Source organism: Carcharodon carcharias, chromosome 3, assembly GCF_017639515.1.
Source record: "Carcharodon carcharias isolate sCarCar2 chromosome 3, sCarCar2.pri, whole genome shotgun sequence".
Taxonomy (NCBI): domain Eukaryota; kingdom Metazoa; phylum Chordata; class Chondrichthyes; order Lamniformes; family Lamnidae; genus Carcharodon; species Carcharodon carcharias.
The window spans coordinates 64,480,360-64,504,753 of record NC_054469.1 but is presented as its reverse complement, the minus strand read 5'-3'; the positions used below and the strand labels follow the sequence as shown (position 1 = coordinate 64,504,753).

Genomic DNA, 24,394 nt, shown 5'->3' with positions numbered 1-24,394 from the left:
AATGGGACAGATTTAGAGCTAGCAACTCAAAACTGGGCATCTGTGAGGCACTGTGGACAATCAGCAGAAGCAGAATTGCATTTAACCACAATCTGTAACCTCGTGGCCTAGCATATTTCCCCACTCTACCATTATCGCCAAGCCAGGGGATCAACTCTGGTTCAATCAGGAGGGCATGCCAGGAGCAGCACCAGGCATTCCTAAAAATGAGGTATCAACCTGGTGAAGCTACAACACAGGACTACTTGCGTGCCAAACAGAGAACAGCAAGTGATAGACAGAGCTGAGCAATCCCACAACTAATGGATCAGACCTAAGCTCTGCAGTCCTGCCACATCCAGTCGTGAATGGTGGTGGAAAATTAAATGACTAACTGGAGGAGGAGACTCCACAAATATCCCCATCCTCAGTGATGGAGGAGCCCAGCACATGAGTGCAACATACAAGGCTGAAGCATTTGCAACCATTTTCAGCGAAAAGTGCTGAATGGATGATCCATCTCTGCCTCCCCCTAAGGTCCCCAGCATCAGCGACGTCAGTCTTCAGCAAATTTTATTCACTGCACGTGATATCAAGGAATGGCTAAAGGCGCTGGATCTGCACAGGCTATGGAAAACTAGAAGCAGGAATAGGTAATTCGGCCCTTCGAGCCTGCACCACCATTCAATATGATCATGGCTGATCCTCTCTCTCAAGGCCATACTCCCACTCTCTCCCCTTTTCCCTTGATGCCTTTACAGTCTAGAAATCTATCTATTTCCTTCTTAAATATATTCAGTGACTTGGCCTCCACAGCCTTTTGCGGTACAGAATTCCACAGATTCATCACCCTCTGAGTGAAAAAGTTTCTTCTCATCTCAGTCCTAAATGGTCTACCCCAAATCCTGAGACTCTGATCCCTTGTCCTAAAGCCCCCAGCCTGAGGAAACATTTTCCCTGCATCTGGTCTGTCCAGCCCTGTCAGAATTTTATTTCAATGAGATCCCCTGTTATTCTTCTAAACTCTTGTGAATACAGGCCTAGTCGGCCCAATCTCTTCTCATACGACAATCCTGCCATCCCAGGAACTTACTGGGAATAGTACTGAAGATTTGTTCTCCAGAACTTGCCACACCTCTAACTAAGCTGTTCCAGTACAGCTACAACACTGGCAGCTACCGGGTAATGTAGAAAACTGCCAGGTATGCCCTGCCCACAAAAAGCAGGACTAATCCAATTACCGCCCCATTGGTCAACTCTCGATCATCAGGAAAACGATGGAAGGGGCTGTTGATGGTGCTATCAAGTGGTACTTACTTAGCAATAACCTGCTCACTGAAGCTCGGTTCTTCCAGGGTCACTCAGCTCCTGACCTCATTACAGCCTTAGTCTAAACCGAACTGGTCCGGTCAAATAAATACTGTGAGTAAAAGAGCAGGTCAGAGGCTGGGAACTCTGTGGAGAGTTACTGACCTCCTGACTCCCCAAAGTCTGCCCACCATCTACAAAACACAAGTCAGGAGTGTGATGGAATACTCTCCACTTGCCTGGATAAGTGCAACTCCTACAACACTCAAGAAACTCAACACCATCTAGGACAAAGCAGCCCACTTGATTAGCAACCCATCCACCACCTTCAACATCCATCCCCTTCACCACCGGTGCACAGTAGCAGCAGTGTGTACCATCGACAAGATATACTGCAGCATCTCACCAAGAGTCCTTTGACAATACCTTCCAAACCTGTGAGTGACCTATACCACCCAGAAGGACAAAGACAGCAAATGCATGGGAACACCACCACCTGCAAGTTCCCCTCCAAGCTACACACCATCCTGACTTGGAAATATATCGCCGTTCCTTCACTGTTACTGGGTTAAAATCCTGGAACTCCAACTCTCAGAGCATTGTGGGTGTACCTACACCACATAGTCTGCAGCGGTTCTAAGTGGCTCACCACCATATTCTTAAGGGTTATTAGGGACGGGCAACAAAAATGCTGGTTTGGCCAGCAATGCCCACATCCCATGGACGAATAAAAAAAAATTAAAAAGTATGCATTTCTCTATCTCTGTCTGATTATAGGAGCATTTTAAATTGTGATGTGCTTGCGTGAATCCTTCCTAGCACTGGAGATTATTCCAGCATGACTCAAGTTAAACACACACCCACTTATACGCCCCAAGTTGGGCAGAGGATTAGGTTCTGTGAGTTATCAAATGTGGCATACCCCTCCCAACAGAAGGCCAGGCAAGTCCTTATGGTTTCTGTCAGCAAGGCCACAGGGAAACTGTACACCAAGGAGAGAACTGGGGCAGAGGAGGAGATTTTCATTTAATATAACCATATGGACTTGCCTGGCATCCTGTTGGGAAGGATGCACTACATTTAGTGGGTTTCCTGAATTCAACCTGCATTGCTTTCACATTTATGCCCACCTTGCAACACAGTTTACAGATCACAACAATGATGAAATGTGTATGTAAACTGACATTAATCATGAATCATAAATGTGAAAGAAGTATAAGCTGAATCCATGAAAAAGTTAGGGTTGATATCAATTCCTTCAATGGCATGGAACAATTTTATTATTTGCCTCCTATTTATCAGTTTTGGCTATTTATCAGTTTCTGATGATGTGGTGTGGAAATGCAATGTTAGCACCACCTAATGGTATTCCTTGGTTATGGTACTGTTGTCACTAACAACATCTGAAACTGCAGCCCATTGCTCCTAATAATTATCAAAAATGACGAAGGCTAAAATTAATGGCAGTGCTGTAATTAAGAAAATAATTACTGAAAATCTTCAAGAAACATTTTGTTACAGAGAGCCATTACCTTCTGATATTTATCTAATGCCAATGTTTAAACAATAAATGTATTATTCAATTCATTGTATTCCATTAGAAACTCACATGATCAGCTGGAGCCAGTCCACATATCTGCCTGCACACAGTTGCAAATGCTGACTCCTGCCCTCTGCCAACCTAATAATTTTGAGGCAAATTTTGTTTTTGGATCAGACATGTTACAATGATTTGTTGTATATAAGAGACTTTATTTAAAACTACCTGCTTAAAACATTACTACAATGATGGAGCTTGACCAAGTATCAAAACACCGTGGAAACTAGGGGCGTAATCTTTTGGAGGCAACAGCGGTCTCAGCCATTAGTTGGAGAGCTGGCAAGAGCCCTGTGTCACTTCTTTTAGGGAAGGCCGACCACATCAGGCACTTACAAGCCAAGGGCAGGTCTTCCCTTCGGACCAAGGACCCTGGGGACGAAAGTTCTGCTCACCAAGAGCTGCTGGCCAATCAGAGCCCGACAACTCTATTGAATAGCTGTGCCAGTGGAGAGGTGGTGGATTGTGGCTCTTGGTCACCAGCATCCTAACAACCTTGTTCTTAGGGTCACCAGCATCCTCCACCCCCACCAGGTCCCACAGTCAAAGTGCCCCTTATTTTATTTCATAAAAGTTAGTCACCCTGCCCTCTCAGAGCCTTCAAGCAATCCCGCCCACTTAAGGGCCCCAACTGGCAGTGGGGCAGGATGACAGTCCATGGGCCTTCCCATTATGGACTTCATCAGTGTGGAGGCGGCAAGGCGGTTGGGTCCCCGCTCATTACAGTCCCACCTTGCCAGCAAACTCGCCAAGGGGGAGGGCGCAAGACTGCACCTTAGATTCATGCTGTCTGGGGTGAGGCAAGAGACAGGCTACAGACTGGTTACAGACCACCAGATACCAGCTAGCATCTCATCTCTCCACCTCACAGGCTAAGGGAATAATATATTGCACCGAATACAATGATGTTTAGAAGTTAACCTTATTTTGTGTCATTTATAACAGCTTCCTGAGATGGCACATGTAAAAACAACAAAACCCTGGTTGATGTTCATCTTTCAGAACATTGGACTGCTTCTGGGTTGGGCTTGCCTACTCCTTCTTGCCCTATTTGAACACAGGCTCACCATATAAAATGATCTCAAGTACTGTCCCCCAGCAAAAGATGAAAGCTGCCTGCACAGAAAATTGACTGCAATTTGATATAATGCACTGGATTTTTGAAACTAAAAATTGTTCTTAGAGACAATGGAAGCTACGACCAGGAAAGGCGTACAAATCATCACTAATATTTAATAGTTATTTTGCAATTGTTTTCCATGAACATTTTAACAACTCAAATCTGAAGCAGTTTTTTTGAAAAATATATTTGGTAGATCTGTTCATTAACAATTTGTTATAAGTACAAGAGAAAAATCATATTTGAACCAAAATAATTTACTTACAGCTTTTAAGATTTAGTTTACTACCAAAAATAATTGAGTAGAATTTTGATACACACCCTGTATGTTTTATTAAAATCTGACTTTATATCAACTTCTCATTCCAGTAGATAGCTAATCTATTTTGTTCAATGTAATCATGTAATGTTGAAAAATATTATTAAAACGTAATTTTTTTGCTGTTAGATTGCAATCAAGCATATTTGTTTGTCTAAGATGAGCTTTTCCACCTCTTGGAAACAAAAAAGGTACAGTTATCTCTTTGCATCAACACGCAAGGGGTAATTTTCCAAATATGCGTTGATGCGTTGGCAGTGAAGAACTTCACTCACTGCCAATGCACATCAGAAAATCACAAGCGGTGCACTTGCCTTTTTCTGATATGTGCTGGCACTGGGCAAGACAACTGCAAATTCTCAGAAAATTATCCACTAACTTTATTACCACCTTCTCCACATCTATGTTGCATTAAAAATCTTGGGGAAGTTTTAACACTGTAGAAACAGGTAAGTAGGTCAGTGGGAGTGGGAGAATTGGAGTGGGAGAATCACCATTTCCCTCCTGATTTGGCAGAGTGCAATCTTAAATTGTAGGCAACAAGGTCTTTCAACTCAATCCAAACATGTCTATGATATCACTAGGGTCCATTCGGCTATTTTAACCTGAAGCCTGAGTGGGGGGAGCAACGGCAGCTTCCCTGCCAGGCCAAAGCCAACAGAAACAGCATCCACAACCAAGGAAAGGCCGAGTAAAGTAAATTTTTTAAAAATTAACAGCCTCCACTTATTAGTATACTGCTGTCCAACCTCCAATCAAAACAGCTGAGGATTGGCGAGAGGCAGCTACCAACCATTAAAACCGGGTGGCAGGAGGCTGACATTGGGCACTGAAAGGAAAAGTCTCCATCACTAAGTTAGGTGGTCAGGAGTGGGTTTGGGAAAGGATCGCAGACTGGTTTCAAGGGGTAGAGAAGCCCAAGGCAGAGAAGACCCAAGGCTTCATTGTGGGACCTGGTGACAGAGCCTGGAAAATACAAAAAATGAAAAGTAATTTTCTGGCTCTCTTCCCAAGCAGGGAAGACATCACATCGTGCAAAGCTGAGGTTAAGATTGCAGTCAGGCTCCAGTGACATCATTTTCATTTGGCCTCTTCACACCTGCATTCTGGCCCCATATCTTATGCTTTCACCTTTTGTTTACAGCCTCTCATTTAAGTGCTTCTATCAGGCATACAATCTGCCAGAAAGGCCAATTCTAATTCTCTGTCCACTTAGTAATTATGGTTAACTACTGGTAATTTAATTTAAACTTTAAACAACCTGTATCATCTGTGGGTGATAATTATGCCAACACTGCCACTAATGTGAATGTCACTGAACTGTAAAGAGCAAAGCATGACGAGAAAATCAGAGCAAAATTGAAAGGTATGTCACTCCTTTAAGTAAAATTACCTTTGTTAGTCTAAGCTCTCAGATCTTGACCCTTTTTCACCTACCCTTTATCTCTGTTTTGTTATTGGTACCTTGAGCTAGCCGTCACTCATCATTTTCTATGATTTTAACTCTGCCCCAAACATCACAATTTTTTTCTGATTTCCACATCATTTATATACATTCCACCCATTGTTGTAATTTTTCCATCTTTATTTTATCTTATTTATTGTTGAAATTCAATCTGATATATTGTAATTGATTCTGCTTTCTCTTATCAGCTTCCCTTCTCACTTGAAGTCTCTTGAAAGTTGGATTTATTCATGGAAATGTTTTACTCTTCTGTGCTGATTTTGAAACTTGTAGAAAGACTTCATCTGTGTACCAATGATAGGAAAATTGAAAACCTGTTCATTGAAAACATAGATCAAATTTTGTCACATGAACATAATGAGAAACTGTTCCCCTGACTCCCTGTCCAGGTTCCTTCAATATTTAGTTACAAACCCATCTCACCTTTCCAAAACAAAAAGCTAGAAAACTGTAGGTGTTGAAAATCTAAAACACAAACAGAAAATGCTGGAAACACACAGATTTAAGATAAGGAGCAATAAATTTAAGATAAGGGGCAGGAGGTTTAGAGGGGATGTGAGGAAGAATTTTTTCACTAAGAGGGTGGTGGGAATCTGGAACTCATTGCCTGAAAGGGTGGTAGAGGCAGAAACCCTCATAACATTTAAGAAGTATTTGGATGTGAACTTGCGATGCCAAGGCATACAAGGCTATGGGCCTAGTGCTGGAAAATGGGATTAGAATAGTTAGGCACTTGTTTGACCGAAGCAGACTCGATGGGCCAAAGGGCCCTTTTCTGTGCTGTAGACCTCTATGAGCTTCTGAGGGGCAGAGTTGTGATTTTTGTTATGCATACCTTCGCAGGGAGTTTTTTTTCCCCTTTTAGGGAATAGTGATGGAAGAATTCCCAGGCAAAACACCAGCCAGTTGAACCACATCATGAACATTCTTTCCATGACCAAATAGTCCTAGTATGGGACTTGAACCCAGAACTTCTGGGCCAGAAGGTGGGACGCTACCACTGTGTAATAAGAACTCCGAGAAGTTGTGCTGACGGACCCACGTGATTGTTTATTTGCCTGTTCCCTCCTCAGATGCTGCCTGACCTGTTGAGTGTTTCCAGCATTTTCTTGTTTTGTTCCTTGTCTTTCGTAACCCTCTTTCTCTAAGCAGCACTCGTAAACCTGTTATTTCCTTTTTATTCCATGTGGGAGGGTGGCCTCAATACCTGCCCTATTTCCTGTGAGTTCTGAAAACAGTAATTATTTTGGCACCACAGTTGTGCACAGTATTGTGACATATGCTTCTGCATATCCAATGATGCCAACTCTTTCAAATGTTCTCTTCAATCTATTAGAATTATTTAGTATTTGCACAAAAGCAAGCTTCAAGAAATAGATTTTCTGAGATGTACTAAGCAGGATTTTTGTTTTTGAAACTAAGTGCTGTGGCGGGCGGGTTCTGCAGCGTGTTTCCTGCTGGTTGGAGTGGTGGGAAATCGCGCCCGATTTTGAGCCGGAATCTAATTAATTGTGCACAGGCAACAATCTCTCTGAATCACCTGCCGGGTCAGGAGCTGATCTGTCTGCTCTGCCGTTACCTAATGGGGTCGAAGGCCTGGCCGCCATACTTAAACGCCACTTGAGCACACGCGTTTCACTCTCTCCAGCCCAGCTGTCTTCAGGAGACTGATAGAGATGGCTGCAAACCAAAAGTAGAAGGCTGCACCTGGATTTAGCCATGATTCCCTCGAGGCTTTGATAAGGGGAGTGCGCCAACGGTGGGATGTGATGTTCCCAAGGGATGGCTCCAGGAAGCACACCAGCCTCACCCCTCCAACCTGGGAAGCCGTGGCAAGTCAGGTCAGAGCGACTGGCAGCCATCCCTGCAACATTACCCAGTGCAGGAAGAGGCTGCATGATCTCACCAGCTCCGTCAAGGGGACTGAACGTTCAGCTCACTCCAATATCTCTCATCATGGCATCATGCACTCAAAAGGCTACACTCTTCAGGGATCGCACACAAACGTCAGTGGGACACACACATCAGCACTGATTGTCTCACAGAAACTTTCACATCACCACTATCTCATCTATCATGTTGTACAAACTCCATCCTCAGCCCTTTCTGGGGAGGGCTTGCCACACACAGGAGGCTTACATGTTTCCCAAACTCTTCTCTATCCTTAACAAAAACAAAAACAGAATTACCTGGAAAAACTCAGCAGCTCTGGCAGCATCGGCGGAGAAGAAAAGAGTTGACGTTTCGAGTCCTCATGACCCTTCGACAGAACTTGAGTTCGAGTCCAAGAAAGAGTTGAAATATAAGCTGGTTTAAGGTGTGTGGGGGGGCGGAGAGAGAGAGAGAGAGAGAGAGAGAGGTGGAGGGGGGGGTGTGGTTGTAGGGACAAACAAGCAGTGATAGAAGCAGATCATCAAAAGATGTCAACAACAATAGAACAAAAGAACACATAGGTGTTAAAGTTAAAGTTGGTGATATTATCTAAACGAATGTGCTAATTAAGAATGGATGGTAGGGCACTCAAGGTATAGCTCTAGTAGGGGTGGGGAGAGCATAAAAGATTTTTTTAAAAATTTAAAAAAAAATAGGTGGGAAAAGGAAAATCTTTATAATTTATTGGAAAAAAAAGGGGGAAACAGAAAGGGGGTGGGGATGGTGGAGGGAGCTCACGACCTAAAGTTGTTGAATTCAATATTCAGTCCGGAAGGCTGTAAAGTGCCTAGTCGGAAGATGAGGTGTTGTTCCTTCAGTTTGCGTTGGGCTTCACTGGAACAATGCAGCAAGCCAAGGACAGACATGTGGGCAAGAGAGCAGGGTGGAGTGTTAAAATGGCAAGCGACAGGGAGGTTTGGGTCATTCTTGCGGACAGACCGCAGGCGTTCTGCAAAGCGGTCGCCCAGTTTACATTTGGTCTCTCCAATGTAGAGGAGACCACATTGGGAGCAACGAATGCAGTAGACTAAGTTGGGGGAAATGTAAGTGGAATGCTGCTTCACTTGAAAGGAGTGTTTGGGTCCTTGGACGGTGAGGAGAGAGGAAGTGAAGGGGCAAGTGTTGCATCATTTGCGTGGGCATGGGGTGGTGCCATAGGAGGGGGTTGAGGAGTAGGGGGTGATGGAGGGGTGGACCAGGGTGTCCCGGAGGGAGCAATCCCTACGGAATGCCGATAGGGGGGGTGAAGGGAAGATGTGTTTTGTGGTGGCATCATGCTGGAGTTGGCGGAAATGGCGGAGGATGATCCTTTGAATGCGGAGGCTGGTGGGGTGATAAGTGAGGACAAGGGGGACCCTATCATGTTTCTGGGAAGGAGGAGAAGACGTGAGGGCGGATGCGCGGGAGATGGGCCAGACACGGTTTAGGGCCCTGTCAACGACCGTGGGTGGAAAACCTTGGTTAAGGAAGAAGGAGGACATGTCAGAGGAACTGTTTTTGAAGGTAGCATCATCGGAACAGATGCGACGGAGGCGAAGGAACTGAGAGAATGGGATGGAGTCCTTACAGGAAGCGGGGCGTGAGGAGCTGTAGTCGAGATAGCTGTGGGAGTCGGTGGGTTTGCAATGGATATTGGTGGACAGTCTATCACCAGAGATTGAGACAGAGAGGTCAAAGAAGGGAAGGGAAGTGTCAGAGATGGACCACGTGAAAATGATGGAGGGGTGGAGATTGGAAGCAAAATTAATAAATTTTTCCAAGTCCCGACAAGAGCATGAAGCGGCACCAATGTAATCATCGATGTACCGGAGAAAGAGTTGTGGAAGGGGGCCGGAGTAGGACTGCAACAAGGAATGTTCCACATACCCCATAAAGAGACAGGCATAGCTGGGGCCCATGCGGGTACCCATAGCCACACCTTTTATTTGGAGGAAGTGAGAGGAGTTGAAAGAGAAATTGTTCAGTGTGAGAACAAGTTCAGCCAGACGGAGGAGAGTAGTGGTAGATGGGGATTGTTCGGGTCTCTGTTCGAGGAAGAAGCTAAGGGCCCTCAGACCATCCTGGTGGGGGATGGAGGTGTAGAGGGATTGGACGTCCATGGTGAAGAGGAAGCGGTTGGGGCCAGGGAACTGGAAATTGTTGATGTGACGTAAGGTGTCAGAGGAATCACGGATGTAGGTGGGAAGGGACAAGGGGAGAGAGAAGGGAGTCGAGATAACGGGAAATGAGTTCTGTGGGGCAGGAGCAAGCTGAGATGATCGGTCTACCGGGGCAGTTCTGTTTGTGGATTTGGGTAGGAGATAGAAGCGGGTCTGTCCGTAAGAATGATTCAAACCTCCACCCTGCTCTCTTGCCCACATGTCTGTCCTTGGCTTGCTGCATTGTTCCAGTGAAGCCCAACGCCAACTGGAGGAACAACACCTCATCTTCCGACTAGGCACTTTACAGCCTTCCGGACTGAATATTGAATTCAACAACTTTAGGTCGTGAGCTCCCTCCACTATCCCCACCCCCTTTCTGTTTCCCCCTTCCTTTTTTTTTCCAATAAATTATAAAGATTTTCCTTTTCCCACCTATTTTTTTTTAAATTTTTAAAAAAATCTTTTATGCTCTCCCCACCCCCACTAGAGCTATACCTTGAGTGCCCTACCATCCATTCTTAATTAGCACATTCGTTTAGATAATATCACCAACTTTAACACCTATGTGTTCTTTTGTTCTATTGTTGTTGACATCTTTTGATGATCTGCTTCTATCACTGCTTGTTTGTCCCTACAACCACACCCCCCCTCCACTTCTCTCTCTCTCTCTCTGCCCCCCACACACACACCTTAAACCAGCTTATATTTCAACTCTTTCTTGGACTCGAACTCAAGTTCTGTCGTAGGGTCATGAGGACTCGAAACATCAACTCTTTTCTTCTCCGCCGATGCTGCCAGACCTGCTGAGTTTTTCCAGGTAATTCTGTTTTTGTTCCATGGTACAGCCTAACCTCCTCATCCTCTGGTTGTTGCTGGGGCTCCCCGGGACCCTGAACCCTCAAGTGAGGTATCCTACAGAAGCTGCACCAGGCCCTTCTTCTCCTCTTCCATTCCATAAGCACCATCAAGATGGCAACATTGAGCTCAGGATCTATTATTGTTTTCTCCTGTCCTCTGTGGAATGATAGGTATAACAGAGTAATGAATCACGGGGAAAGATGCTAAAGCTCCCATACGCAAACAACAAGGCACTGTGATGGTATCAAGTTGCGTCTGTACTACTTGCCTTATCACTGATATGGCCTTGTAGCTGAGGCACAAACTCACAGAGTGAGGTGACCAAGATGCAACTCTGACACTTAACATCTCAATCCCACAAAGGTTGGAACAGATTAATGACATGCGCCACTTCATCAAACTCACTCCTCCAATCTCAAATATGGCATTCTGACTAAAGCTAACTTGCACAAGAACAATGACTAGATACCCTTTGACCCATTATCCATGCCAATTGGAGAAAGCACATTAGGGGTTTGCGTTGATGACCTGTCATATATACAGCAGCTGTGCCTCCTTAACTGCTGCCTGGACTCCCAATTTTCCCTTTGCTTTGTGTTAATACTGAAATGGAGCGACTGTTTTGTGAGGCCAATAGCTCTTGTAGTCTATCTTTAAAGAGCTAAAAATGGCAATGGTTCCAATGAAACCTTCTCAAGAAGATCTTCGACTTTTCCCTCAGCTCTAACTTCATTTCAATGTTTTGAGTGTAAACTGTTTGAGGCTGCCCCATGGAATGAGGCCCCTTGTGCAGCCCTGGGCTCTCTCCACACTGACTCCAACGCCTCCCATCCAGACTCTTTTCCAGTTTTGATTTCTGACTGCACCATAATTTCAACTTGCCAAGATGGTGGTGCTCAGATTCTACTATGATACCAGCTTCAACCCTCCCTCTGTGACTGTTACTATTCCTTCTGTCTTCCTGGAAACCCATGGTGTATAGGTAGAGTTCCATCCTGTTATTCTATAGCCTCCCCCAATGATCCTGGGTCCCATAGTCCTTATGATCGATATTCCAACCCTTCCACCTGAACCCATAATTGTAGATATCCTATAGCCCACTGTAGAACTCACCCCTCCCCATCTCAAGGCTGTGTGCATGGTCACGTACAGAGAGATCCTCCAAGGAATGTTTCACATAACCCCCTCTGCATTACGTTTCCCACTTTACAGACTGCAGATGCCTCCCCTAATCCTCACCATCCTATCTGCAGCCCAGTATCAAGACAGACAAGATCATGGCCAGTGACAGTAAGACCATGACCATACCTTAAACACCAAGCTGTGCTTTTTCCCAATTGAGCACACAGCCCTTACCCCTTCCTGGAGCAGCACTACAACGTGCAAGCCATTCATGACCCCATATCATGGACCACAAAGCCCAGGGCTGACTTCACTCTTGTACCCTCACTATTAGATGCACTAAGCCCCTGGACTGACTTCACTATTCACTACTTGGCCCGAGGCCAGGACTATGACTGTCTTTCTCTTTGCTGTACCATTCCTTCCTGACTGTTGACAACACAGTGTCCCTCCTTCCCCCGCTCCCCCCCACTCCATGAGTCTCTGTGCAACACCTCACCCATGTGCAATCCTTTCCCCTCTCCTACCTCCATGAGTCTTTGTGCAAGCCTTACCCCTTGTGCCAAATTAACAATACCACACTCCTCATATTCCTGAGTCTGCGTGCTTCCCTTCCAATTCATGTAGTTCTGTTCCCATGCCAACCCCTACTGTGTCTGCATTCCTGACTTTCGTGTCAGGCTCCAACTTCCCCCACTTTGGTGTCATGAAGCTTTTAATGTATATAATGTTATTGGAAATTTTTTTTTTTTAATAGAGGTTTAGTCTGTGGGTGTGCCCTTGTGTGTCTTAATTGGATTAAAGCTAGTTTGTCTGGGTGCTTTTATATATAGTAGTATTGATATGTAAACACAGAGGTAGAGGAGTTTGCATTTTGTTGAATAGAGCATTCAAAGAAGGGGAGTGAAATCTTGCACCTGTCTGGGAGACACCAAGCAATATGTTTATGTTATTGATAAATTTGGTACCATGAAAGGGGTTTTATTGTTAGAAGAGGTGGAGTTCAAAGGGCCTGGTGATACAATGAGAAGCAAAAACAGAAAAACAGCATTCAACGAGAAGTGCTGGGCATAACCTGAGGGGAGTCAGGAGTGTGATGGAATACTCTGCCCTTGCCTGGATGAGCAGCTCCAGCAACACTCAAGAAGCTTGACGTCATCCAGGACAAAGCAGCCTGCTTGATTGGCACCCCATCCACAAACATTTACTCCCTCCACCACCAATGCACAGTAGCAGCAATGTGTGCCATCTACAAGATGCACCACAGAAACTCGCCAAGGCTCCTTAGACTGCAACCTCCAAACCCACATCTGCTACCATCTACAAGGGCAGCAGAAACATGGGAACACGACCACCTGCATCTTCTCCTCCAAGTCACTCGCCATCCTGACTTGGAAATATATCACCGTTCCTTCGCTGTCACTGAGTCAAAATCCAGGAACTCCCTCCCTAACAGCACTATGGGTGTGCCTACACTACATGGACTGCAGTAGTTCAGGAAGACAGCTCACCACCACCTTCTCAAGGGCAATTAGGGATGGTCAATAAATGCTGGCTTAGTCAGCAAAGCCCATACCCCTTGAATGAATAAAAATCATTCTGGCGAGTAGCATTTTTGATGAGCATTCATGAGGTGGTAATGCATGCAAATGGGGTTCCTGCCATGGATTAGCGGGAAACCTAATCTACCATCCGCCTGCCATGAAAGTGGTGAGGGGAAAATTCCAAACTGTTTTCCTAGCACTGGGTTTCCAAATTTTTGGCCTCTGACCAAATTTTCTAGCCCCACCCTCTACAAAACCCACCGTGGGGTGGAGGAGTATATTCTGCCCCAGGGGCAAGTATCGAGGGGGTCAGAAGGAGCTGGGGGATTCAGTGGGGAGTTGGTTGTGCAGGGGTTGGGGTCAGTTGTACAGTCACCCAGGAGTTAGACATGGTTTTTTTGTAAGTCAGAAGTGTCCAAAGTTTCCGACTCTAAGGGCGAATTGTCCCAGATTTGCATGTAGTGCAGTGGCGGACAGGAAAAAGCCGTTTTACCCATCAGCTGCAATGGCAGGTTTTCTTGCCTCATTAATTATGCAGCCACAGGAAACACTCCATCTTGCTGGCGGGCGGCTTCCGATTTGCCCGCCATGCTGCTACCTTGCCGCTTCCTCACGCATATTTAATCTGCAGCCGCACACACACACTTCTCAACACTTGCAGCCCAGGAAGGCACTGGTGAAGACATGGCCCCAAAAGCCAAGAAGAGTGCAGCCCCCTTGATTCAGTGACACATTCCTGAGACACCTTCTGGTGGTGTCACCGCAATGTCCTCTAACCCCACCCTGGCCCGCAGGAGGCCCATCAATCTCAGCACTCTGGCTTGGGAGGCCATGGTAGACGTGGTCAGCGCCAATGCTGCACATAAGAGGTTGGCCATCCAGTGCAGAAAACAGATGAATGACCTCATCCTTGCCACCAGGGTAAGGCAACCATTTCATCACTCAACCCAAGCGAGTGCAGCTCACTGGGTGCATGTCACTTATGTACAGTTGTGAAAGATGTCAGCATGCAATCGTGCCAATATGCCCAGATGGTCCAGCGTGGGGGATGATTCCGGTGAGCAGGGCTTACAATTGGCTGCAGATGTATTAAAGTGATGTTCCTGACGAGCGGCGGCAGGAGAGGTGGCCCGCCATTGATGAGCGGCTGGAGAGGCGGCCCGCCATTGACGAGCGGCTGGAGAGGCGGCCTGCCAATGACGTACGGCGCACGCTCGCAAGGTGGTTTCACAACGTTATGAAATTGATTTTTGGCCCTCCTGCCATATTGTCCACTCATGCCTGCCATGACGCCCAGTGCCAATGGAGATGGAAAATTACACCCTAAGTCAGAGTTGGAGACTTTTTCAGAGGCTTCTGAGTAGCAGGGGTTGAAACTTCTTGGGCAATTCCTGCGGAGTCCTTACATTGGGACTTCTGAGGTGTCCTGTAGCGCATCTTCTGGGATATGTCCAGCGTCTGATCATCCGTAGATTGGAAGATCTGGGCCATTGTATCATTTCTGTGTAATAGGAGGTGAGTTCTAACATGCTAACTGATATTTTATAAGTTTTGATATGACACTTCAGATAAAACAAAATATTATAAGTTTTAAAGGCTGACAGTAACTGTATTCTTAAAGTAATTCTTTTGGCTTAGTGTATAAAATACTATATATAAATACTGTCTTGGAATGTTTTCATGTGAAGCTATTTGATGCAACTAATTTCCCAGAAGGAAGTCAGTATATGATATGATAAAGGTAAACTATACCTCCTCATTCTTCTCACCCTGTCTGCAGTCTTCAATGCTTGCCCACAGCATTCACCTCCAACGTCTCTCCACCGTCATCCAGCTGGGCGGGAGCAGCTCTTGCCTGGTTCCATTCTCACCTATCCAATCATAGGCAGAGAATCTTCATCAATGACTTCCATTCCCATTCCCATAACAATACCTCTGGTGTCCTGAAGCATTTACCCTAGGCCCCCTCCTAATGCTGCCCCTCAGTGACATCATCTGAAGACAATGTCAGTTTTCACATGTACACTGATGACAACCCATTCCACCTCATCAACACCTCCCTTGCTCTCTTCACTGTCTCTAAATTGTCAGACTACTTATCTAACTGGATGAGCAGACACTTCCTCTAATTAAATGTTGGGAAGGCGGAAGTCATTGGGTTGAATCTTGTGTCCACCCCTGTGGCGTGTTTGATGGGGGAGGTGTGGACCCCATCACCTTCACGCCTCCACTCTGGTTAAGACCATAGTGGGAAAACCCCTGGACAATTTCCTGCCCTGCCACTAATTGAGACCCTGAAGTGCTCAGTTAATGCCCACTCAAGGGCTTCATCTTGCTGCTACTGGTATTAAGGCAATAGCAGGCAGAAGGCTCGCCATGCAGGAAGCACAACAAGCAAACCCATTGCTAGCTCCCAGTGGGGGAGGGGGGGATTCCTCATTCAATGGCACCCAGCTCCTTAATGAGGGACCCAGGATCAGAAACGGTGAGGCCCACTGAAAGTCACCCCCCTGCCCTTGCTGCTGATCCCTTCACCACACCTCTCCCTCGAACACCCTTCCACCAGTACTCACCTGTGCTTGGGTCGCTTATCAATCAAAGGCCTTGGGTAGGTGTAGTACTGGCAGCAGCCACCACCTCCTCTGTGGCGCTACTGAGTACTGAAGACTCTTGCCAGGCAGTATTTCTGTCTCTAGAGTCCTTGACCCTGGGGGAAGGCCCACTGTTGGCCTGTTAAATGACTGAGTGGCACGAAGTGTGGTGAACTTTCTCAAAATGAGACAACACAGGGCTCTTGCCAGCTCTCCAGCTGGCAGCCAAGACCTCTGTGGCCTCCATAAGATTATGCCTATTATCTTCAGTCTCTACCACAAACTCCACTCCCTAGCTACCGACTCCATTCCTCTCCCTGACAACTGTGACCTTGGTGTCATATTTTACCGCAATTTGAGCTTTCAACTATATATGTGTACCTCTGTAACGTGGCGCAACTCATTCCCGCCTCAGCTAATCTGATGCTGAAATCCTTATCCATGCCTTACCTCTAGAGTTGGTTATTGCAATGTACTCCTGGCTGGCTACCCATGTTTTACTCTCTGTAATCTTGAGGACTTCCAAAATGTTGTTGCCTGTGTCCTAATTTGCACCAAATCCTGTTGACTCATCATCCAATGCTCCCTGAACTACACTTCCCCCCGATTAAACAACAACTTGATCTTAAAAATTCTCATTCCTGTTTTCAAATCCTTCCATGGCCTCTCCCTTCTCTATCTCTGTATTCTTCTCCAGCTCACAACCACATGAGACATCTGCACTGCTCAAATCCTGGCCTCATGAGCATCCATGATTTTAGTCACTTCTCCACTTGTAAGCATACCTTCAACTGCTTGGGTCCTAACCTCTGGAATTCCCCCCATAAACCTTTCAGCCTCTCTACCTCGCTTCCCTCTTTTAATAAAACTCTTTAAAGTCTAGCCCTTTTGGTCAACTGTCCTCATACCTCCTTACATAGCTTAGTGTTATGTTTTGTAATGCCCCTGTGACGTGCTTTGAGATGTTTTCTTACATTAAGGGGACTCTATGAATTGTTTGGCAAAATATAAAGACTGCTAGCTTCCCTGTATCATTTGTTTTCTGTCTGCCCACTAGTTTCCATATGATAGTTACGGGAAGGACTGCATTGACCTGAAGCTTCAAAATTGCATTCATCAAAAAACTCCATCGAAACTTTGAAAAGAACAGTGAGCTATTTCAATAGTGTATTGTTGTTGTTTTTTTATAATATATCATATGAATACAGCATTGTCTTACTGATTGCTTACCATAACCTATTCCCTCTCTCTCCTGAGAAACACATCTAAACTTGGTTTAAATTGAGCCTCCAGAGGAGCAACATAAGAAATAAAGATAAAAACAAAAAAACTGCGGATGCTGGAAATCCAAAACAAAAACAGAATTACCTGGAAAAACTCAGCAGGTCTGGCAGCATCGGTGGAGAAGAAAAGAGTTGACGTTTCGAGTCCTCATGACCCTTCGACAGAACTTGAGTTCGAGTCCAAGAAAGAGTTGAAATATAAGCTGGTTTAAGGTGTGTGTGTGGGGGGCGGAGAGATAGAGAGAGAGAGAGAGGTGGAGGGGGGGCGGTGTGGTTGTAGGGACAAACAAGCAGTGATAAAAGAAAAGAGTTGACGTTTCGAGTCCTCATGACCCTTCAACAGAACTTGAGTTCGAGTCCAAGAAAGAGTTGAAATATTAGCTGGTTTAAGGTGTGTGTGTGGGGGGCGGAGAGATAGAGAGAGAGAGAGAGATGGGGGGGGTGTGGTTGTAGGGACAAACAAGCAGTGATAGAAGCAGATCATCAAAAGATGTCAACGACAATAGTACAATAGAACACATAGGTGTTAAAGTTAAAGTTGGTGATATTATCTAAACAAATGTGCTAATAAAGAATGGATGGTAGGGCACTCAAGGTATAGCTCTAGTGGGGTTTTTTTTTATTTTATTTTTTTTTAATTAATGGAAATAGGTGGGAAAATGAAAATCTTTATAATTTATTGGAAAAAAAAGGAAGGGGGAAACAGAAAGGGGGTGGGGATGGGGGAAGGAGCTCACGACCTAAAGTTGTTGAATTCAATATTCAGTCCGGAAGGCTGTAAAGTGCCTAGTCGGAAGATGAGGTGTTGTTCCTCCAGTTTGCGTTGGGCTTCACTGGAACAATGCAGCAAGCCAAGGACAGACATGTGGGCAAGAGAGCAGGGTGGAGTGTTAAAATGGCAAGCGACAGGGAGGTTTGGGTCATTCTTGCGGACAGATCGCAGGTGTTCTGCAAAGAGTCGCCCAGTTTACGTTTGGTCTCTCCAATGTAGAGGAGACCACATTGGGAGCAACGAATGCAGTAGACTAAGTTGGGGGAAATGCAAGTGAAATGCTGCTTCACTTGAAAGGAGTGTTTGGGTCCTTGGACGGTGAGGAGAGAGGAAGTGAAGGGGCAAGTGTTGCATCATTTGCGTGGGCATGGGGTGGTGCCATAGGAGGGGGTTGAGGAGTAGGGGGTGATAGAGGAGTGGACCAGGGTGTCCCAGAGGGAGCGATCCCTACGGAATGCCGATAAGGGGGGTGAAGGGAAGATGTGTTTTGTGGTGGCATCATGCTGGAGTTGGCGGAAATGGTGGAGGATGATCCTTTGAATGCGGAGGCTGGTGGGGTGATAAGTGAGGACAAGGGGGACCCTATCATGTTTCTGGGAGGGAGGAGAAGGCGTGAGGGCGGATGCGCGGGAGATGGGCTGGACACGGTTGAGGGCCCTGTCAATGACCGTGGGTGGAAAACCTCGGTTAAGGAAGAAGGAGGACATGTCAGAGGAACTGTTTTTGAAGGTAGCATCATCGGAACAGATGCGACGGAGGCGAAGGAACTGAGAGAATGGGATGGAGTCCTTACAGGAAGCAGGCTGTGAGGAGCTGTAGTCGAGATAGCTGTGGGAGTCGGTGGGTTTGTAATGGATATTGGTGGACAGTCTATCACCAGAGATTGAGACAGAGAGGTCAAAGAAGGGAAGGGAAGGGTCAGAGATGGACCACTTGAAAATGATGGAGGGGTGGAGATTGGAAGCAAAATTAATAAATTTTTCCAAGTCCCGACGAGAGCATGAAGCGGCACCGAAGTAATCATCGATGTAGCGGAGAAAGAGTTGTGGAAGGGGGCCGGAGTAGGACTGCAACAAGGAATGTTCCACATACCCCATAAAGAGACAGGCATAGCTGGGGCCCATGCAGGTACCCATAGCCACACCTTTTATTTGGAGGAAGTGAGAGGAGTTGAAGGAGAAATTGTTCAGTGTGAGAACAAGTTCAGCCAGACGGAGGAGAGTAGTGGTGGATGGGGATTGTTCGGGCCTCTGTTCGAGGAAGAAGCTAAGGGCCCTCAGACCATCCTGGTGGGGGATGGAGGTGTAGAGGGACTGGACGTCCATGGTGAAGAGGAAGCGGTTGGGGCCAGGGAACTGGAAATTGTTGATGTGACGTAAGGTGTCAGAGGAATCACGGATGTAGGTGGGAAGGGACTGGACAAGGGGAGAGAGAAGGGAGTCAAGATAACGAGAAATGAGTTCTGTGGGGCAGGAGCAAGCTGAGACAATCGGTCTACCGGGGCAGTTCTGTTTGTGGATTTTGGGTAGGAGATAGAAGCGGGCCATCCGAGGTTGGGCGACTATCAGGTTGGAAGCTGTGGGAGGGAGATCCCCAGAGGAGATGAGGTCAGTGACAGTCCTGGAAACAATGGCTTGATGTTCAGTGGTGGGGTCATGGTCCAGGGAGAGTTAGGAGGAAGTGTCTGCGAGTTGACGCTCAGCCTCCGCGAGGTAGAGGTCAGTGCGCCAGACAACAACAGCACCACCCTTGTCAGCGGGTTTGATGACAATGTCAGGGTTGGACCTGAGAGAATGGAGTGCAGTAAGTTCAGAGAGAGACAGGTTAGAATGGGTGAGAGGAGCAGAGAAATTGAGACGACTACTGTCGCGCCGACAGTTCTCAATGAAAAGATCGAGAGAAGGTAAGAATCCAGAGGGAGGGGTCCAGGTGGAGGGAGAATATTGGAGATGGGTAAAAGGATCCGTTGAACTGGGAGAGGACTCCTGCCCAAAGAAGTGAGCCCGGAGACGAAGACGGCAGAAGAAGAGTTCAGTATCATGCCGAGCCCGAAATTCATTGAGGTGAGGGCGTAAGGGTATGAAACTAAGTCCTTTGCTGAGCACTGAACGTTCAGCATCAGAGAGGGGAAGGTCAGGGGGTATAGTGAAATAATGGAAATAGGTGGGAAAAGGAAAATCTTTATAATTTATTGGAAAAAAAAGGAAGGGGGAAACAGAAAGGGGGTGGGGATGGGGGAAGCCCAACGCAAACTGGAGGAACAACACCTCATCTTCCGACTAGGCACTTTACAGCCTTCCGGACTGAATATTGAATTCAACAACTTTAGGTCGTGAGCTCCCGCCCCCATCCCCACCCCCTTTCTTTTTCCCCCTTCCTTTTTTTTCCAATAAATTATAAAGATCTTCCTTTTCCCACCTATTTCCATTATTTAAAAAAAAAAATTAAAAAAAAACCCCACTGGAGCTATACCTTGAGTGCCCTACCATCCATTCTTAATTAGCACATTCGTTTAGATAATATCACTAACTTTAACTTTAACACCTATGTGTTCTATTGTACTGTTGTCATTGACATCTTTTGATGATCTGCTTCTATCACTGCTTGTTTGTCCCTACAACCACACCGCCCCCACCTCCACCTCTCTCTCTCTCTATCTCTCCGCCCCCCACACACACACCTTAAACCAGCTTATATTTCAACTCTTTCTTGGACTCGAACTCAAGTTCTGTCGAAGGGTCATGAGGACTCGAAACGTCAACTCTTTTCTTCTCCGCCGATGCTGCCAGACCTGCTGAGTTTTTCCAGGTAATTCTGTTTTTGATAAGAAATAAAGGGCTCAGCAGAAGCATCATGGGCTTTGTACGAATACGAGGCAGGGGAAAAATGAAACTAGTACCACCATGCACTTGAACTGACAAAGAAAAGCTTAAAACCAGTGAGACCATTGAGTGAGGATGTAATTAATTCAACCTGTAACTGACAATTCATTTTATCAATTTGAATCATACCCTAGATTTTAAAGAAAAGGAGCAAATATATGGTTTTCTCAGGGCTTTTCAATTATTGGTAAACCACCAAGATTAAGATTTGAACTACTGAAAAGACTGATATTGGATGAGGAAAAATTGAAATCAGTCTATATTTTTAAAAATTCGTTCATGGGATGTGGGCGTCACTGGCTACGCCAGCATTTATTGCCCATCCCTAATTGCCCTTATTCAGAGGGCATTTAAGAGTCAACCACATTTCTGTGGGTCTGTAGCCACATGTAGGCCAGACCAGGTAAGGACAGTAGATTTCCTTCCCTAAAGGCCATTAGTGAACCAGATGGGGTTTTGCAACAATCAACAATGGTTTCATGGTCATCATCAGACTTTTAATTCCAGATTTTTATTGAATTCAAATTTCTCCATCTGCCATGGTGGGATTCAAACCCAGTTCCCAGGAACATTACCCTGGGTCTCTAGAATACTAATCAATAACAATACCAATATGCCACCACCTCCCCCAATTCAATATATCGCAGGTATTTTTCCATTTCTTTTGTGAGCAGAAAATCATGTGTAAAAATTCACTGCAAAACTGTTAGTGCTCACTGTTATTTATGGACAGAGATTTTTGGCTAGTGCAGATGCACAGTTAAATGCAAAATTCCAGACATTGCTGTCCAAGATGTGCTGTTCCGTAAAAACAGCATCAGTCATCAGGTTCCTACTCAAATTATAAAACAGCGTGAAGTTCTTATATTTACATCACATATACAAACTAAGCTCACCACAGAAAGCTAGGGCTTGTCCATTTCAGTCAAAGTACCCTTAACAATGTGATAAGTCTTAAATATTAATGAACAACCTCTCTAGAACTGAAAATACACTTTTACAAGCATGAAATCTTATTTCTTCAGGTTTTAATTGTTGCTGGAAATTTTTAGCAAAACGTATTTTTTTTTCTGCCTCTTTTTTCTCTCTCATTTAGTTCAATCTTTTCTTCACTTTTTATTTCACTTCTGTACCTGATTTGACATTGAATTCACTATTTTAACTTAGACTTCCTTGTTCAGTGTCTGTGCTGTTTATTAACAATCCTTCAATCTTTCTTGATTATGGAGACACACAGCTGTTTTCCTTGTTCACACAGATCTCCGATGTCTTGTAAAGAGTGTATGCATTAGAACTCTAGCAATTTTCAGTGCAAACGGTCATAAAAAATAAATGGGCAAGGGCAAGTCCAACAATTGACTAACATTGATTATTTCCAGGTACAGTAAATTCAGCTCTATTATGATCCTCTTGGCCCCATAAGGAAACCTTGGGCCTCTCCTGCCATGGCCTTATTTCCCTTTTGCCCTAGCTGCAAGACACTCCTACAACTATTGACCCTCCCACCAACTTCTTACCTTACGGTAGAGGATTGTTCCTTTGGGTAATTGGTATTGGTTTATTGACATCCAAAATCCTGCTCTCAGCACATGTAGCCAGCTATCACTGTGTGCCAGCTTCAGACGGAAGACTGACAGAGACTGTGCAGAGGAAGCCTGAAAGTAAACTGTCCATCTCAGCTCCTGCCTGCACAATTCCTGGCCAAGAGTTAAAATCAGGGCTAACATGTGGAAGTAATATGCACCTCCAAGATAGAGCTCACTTAATGTGATTTTTGAGTAAGTCAACTATCAGCTCAAATAAATATAATTAGTTTTATTGTCAGTTAGGATGAATTATTATCCTACCCTGGTTCACAGCAAGCCACAAATCACTAATTAATTATTCATTTTGCAAGAACAAAGCATTATTTGTGATATGTCTATTTCAATTCAATGGATTCTAACAGCCCTTTTCTCTTACAAGTTATAAAATCATGTGCCTGTCACTAGGCAACAGCTGCTTTCTGTGCTCTGAGCACCTGCCACAGCCAATCCTAAATCCTCCTAAACCTTTAAGACCTCAGCTTCCAGTCGCAGTTTCTCACTTTTTACTTGTTACCTGACAATATCCAAATCTGTCAGTCAGGACTCCCATCCATCTTTTTCTTCTTCGGCAGGAGGTTTATTTTCTTCTGACAGCACGCTGGTTAATAATTTATTTATAAAATTCTTTTGTGTACTGCTTTAATACAAATGAGTTCATTTCTTTTTAAAGAGCCAACTGTGTTAAAACAGCACAGAAAACAATTTCATGCAAACACATTAACTGGCGCTGCTACGCAATAAAATTAAGGCTTGTGTTCAGGGAGTTGTACCATTCCACTTTATGCTTTTGAGGCTGGGAGGCCACTTAATGGACATTGAGTTTTCTTGCTGATGAAATTAACTGGCAAGTTCTCACTGAACTTGCACACAGTGGAGACCATGCGATGGATTTTTGAAGAGCCAGGGAGACTCTGTGGACCTTTAGAGATGTGGCATGGGACCCAATTCCAGGATTCTAGCCCCTATTCCTGGCACCCCCAATTTTTGCTAGCATGGGAGAAGGGTGCGAGCTCGCACCTGCATTCCCAACCTGGCCAGCTCCAATGGATGGAGGCCTTTCCTGGTTTCCCACAATTTTCATGGAGTTGGGCCAGTTTCTCAAGCGCTCAAGGTTGATGGCTTCTCAGGGGTGTCAGGAACCATAGTCCGGATGACAGAACTTTTTGAAAGATAACTTCAAAAGGTCTTACATATGCTCCCCTCTGCCAACCCACAATACCCATCCTCAACGGCCTCTCAAAGCTCTCCATGCCAACCCATGCCCCTGCACCCACTTCCTCATACTCTCCATGCCAACTCATAACTCTTCCAGTACGTATACACACTGTACAGAACCAATGACCCCTATAGTTAGATTGGCATGTGTGAAAAAACTTTAAGAACAGCTTTTACTATAACCCTATCAAAGTGCCAATTTTTAAAGATAAATAACTGAAATGTCTATTTATATTTACTCATAGCTTTTTTTAAATATTCATTCATGGGACATGGGTGTCACTGCCCATTCCTAATTGCCCTTGTTCAGAGGGAATTTAAGAGTCAACCACGTTGCTGCGGGTCTGGAGTCACATGTTGGCCAGACCAGCTAAGGACAACAGATTTCCTGAAGGGCATTAGTGAACCAGATGGGTTTTTATGACAATCAGAATCACAGAATCACAGAATCACACAGTGTAGAAGAGGCCCTTCGACCCATCGAGTCTGCACCAACACGTGAGAAACACCTGACCTACCTGCCTAATCCCATTTACCAGCACCTGGCTCATAGCCTTGAATGTTTTGATGTGCCAAGTGCTCATCCAAGTACTTTTTAAAGGATGTGAGGCAACCCGCCTCCACCACCCTCCCAGGCAGCACATTCCAGACCGTCGCCAACATCTGGGTAACAAAGATTT

At 45.3% G+C, this 24,394-nt stretch overlaps 1 protein-coding gene across 1 annotated transcript in view; it reads left to right on the top strand.

Moving 5' to 3' along the window:
* Positions 1 to 3,958, top strand: part of LOC121276002 (zinc transporter ZIP12-like) — a 95,890-nt gene extending 91,932 nt beyond the window's left edge. Inside the window, exon 17 of the mRNA XM_041183946.1 lies at positions 3,830 to 3,958. Within this exon, the coding sequence (XP_041039880.1) occupies positions 3,830 to 3,958 (129 nt within the window). The remainder of the gene's footprint in view (positions 1 to 3,829) is intronic.
* The last annotated feature ends 20,436 nt before the right edge of the window (positions 3,959 to 24,394 follow it).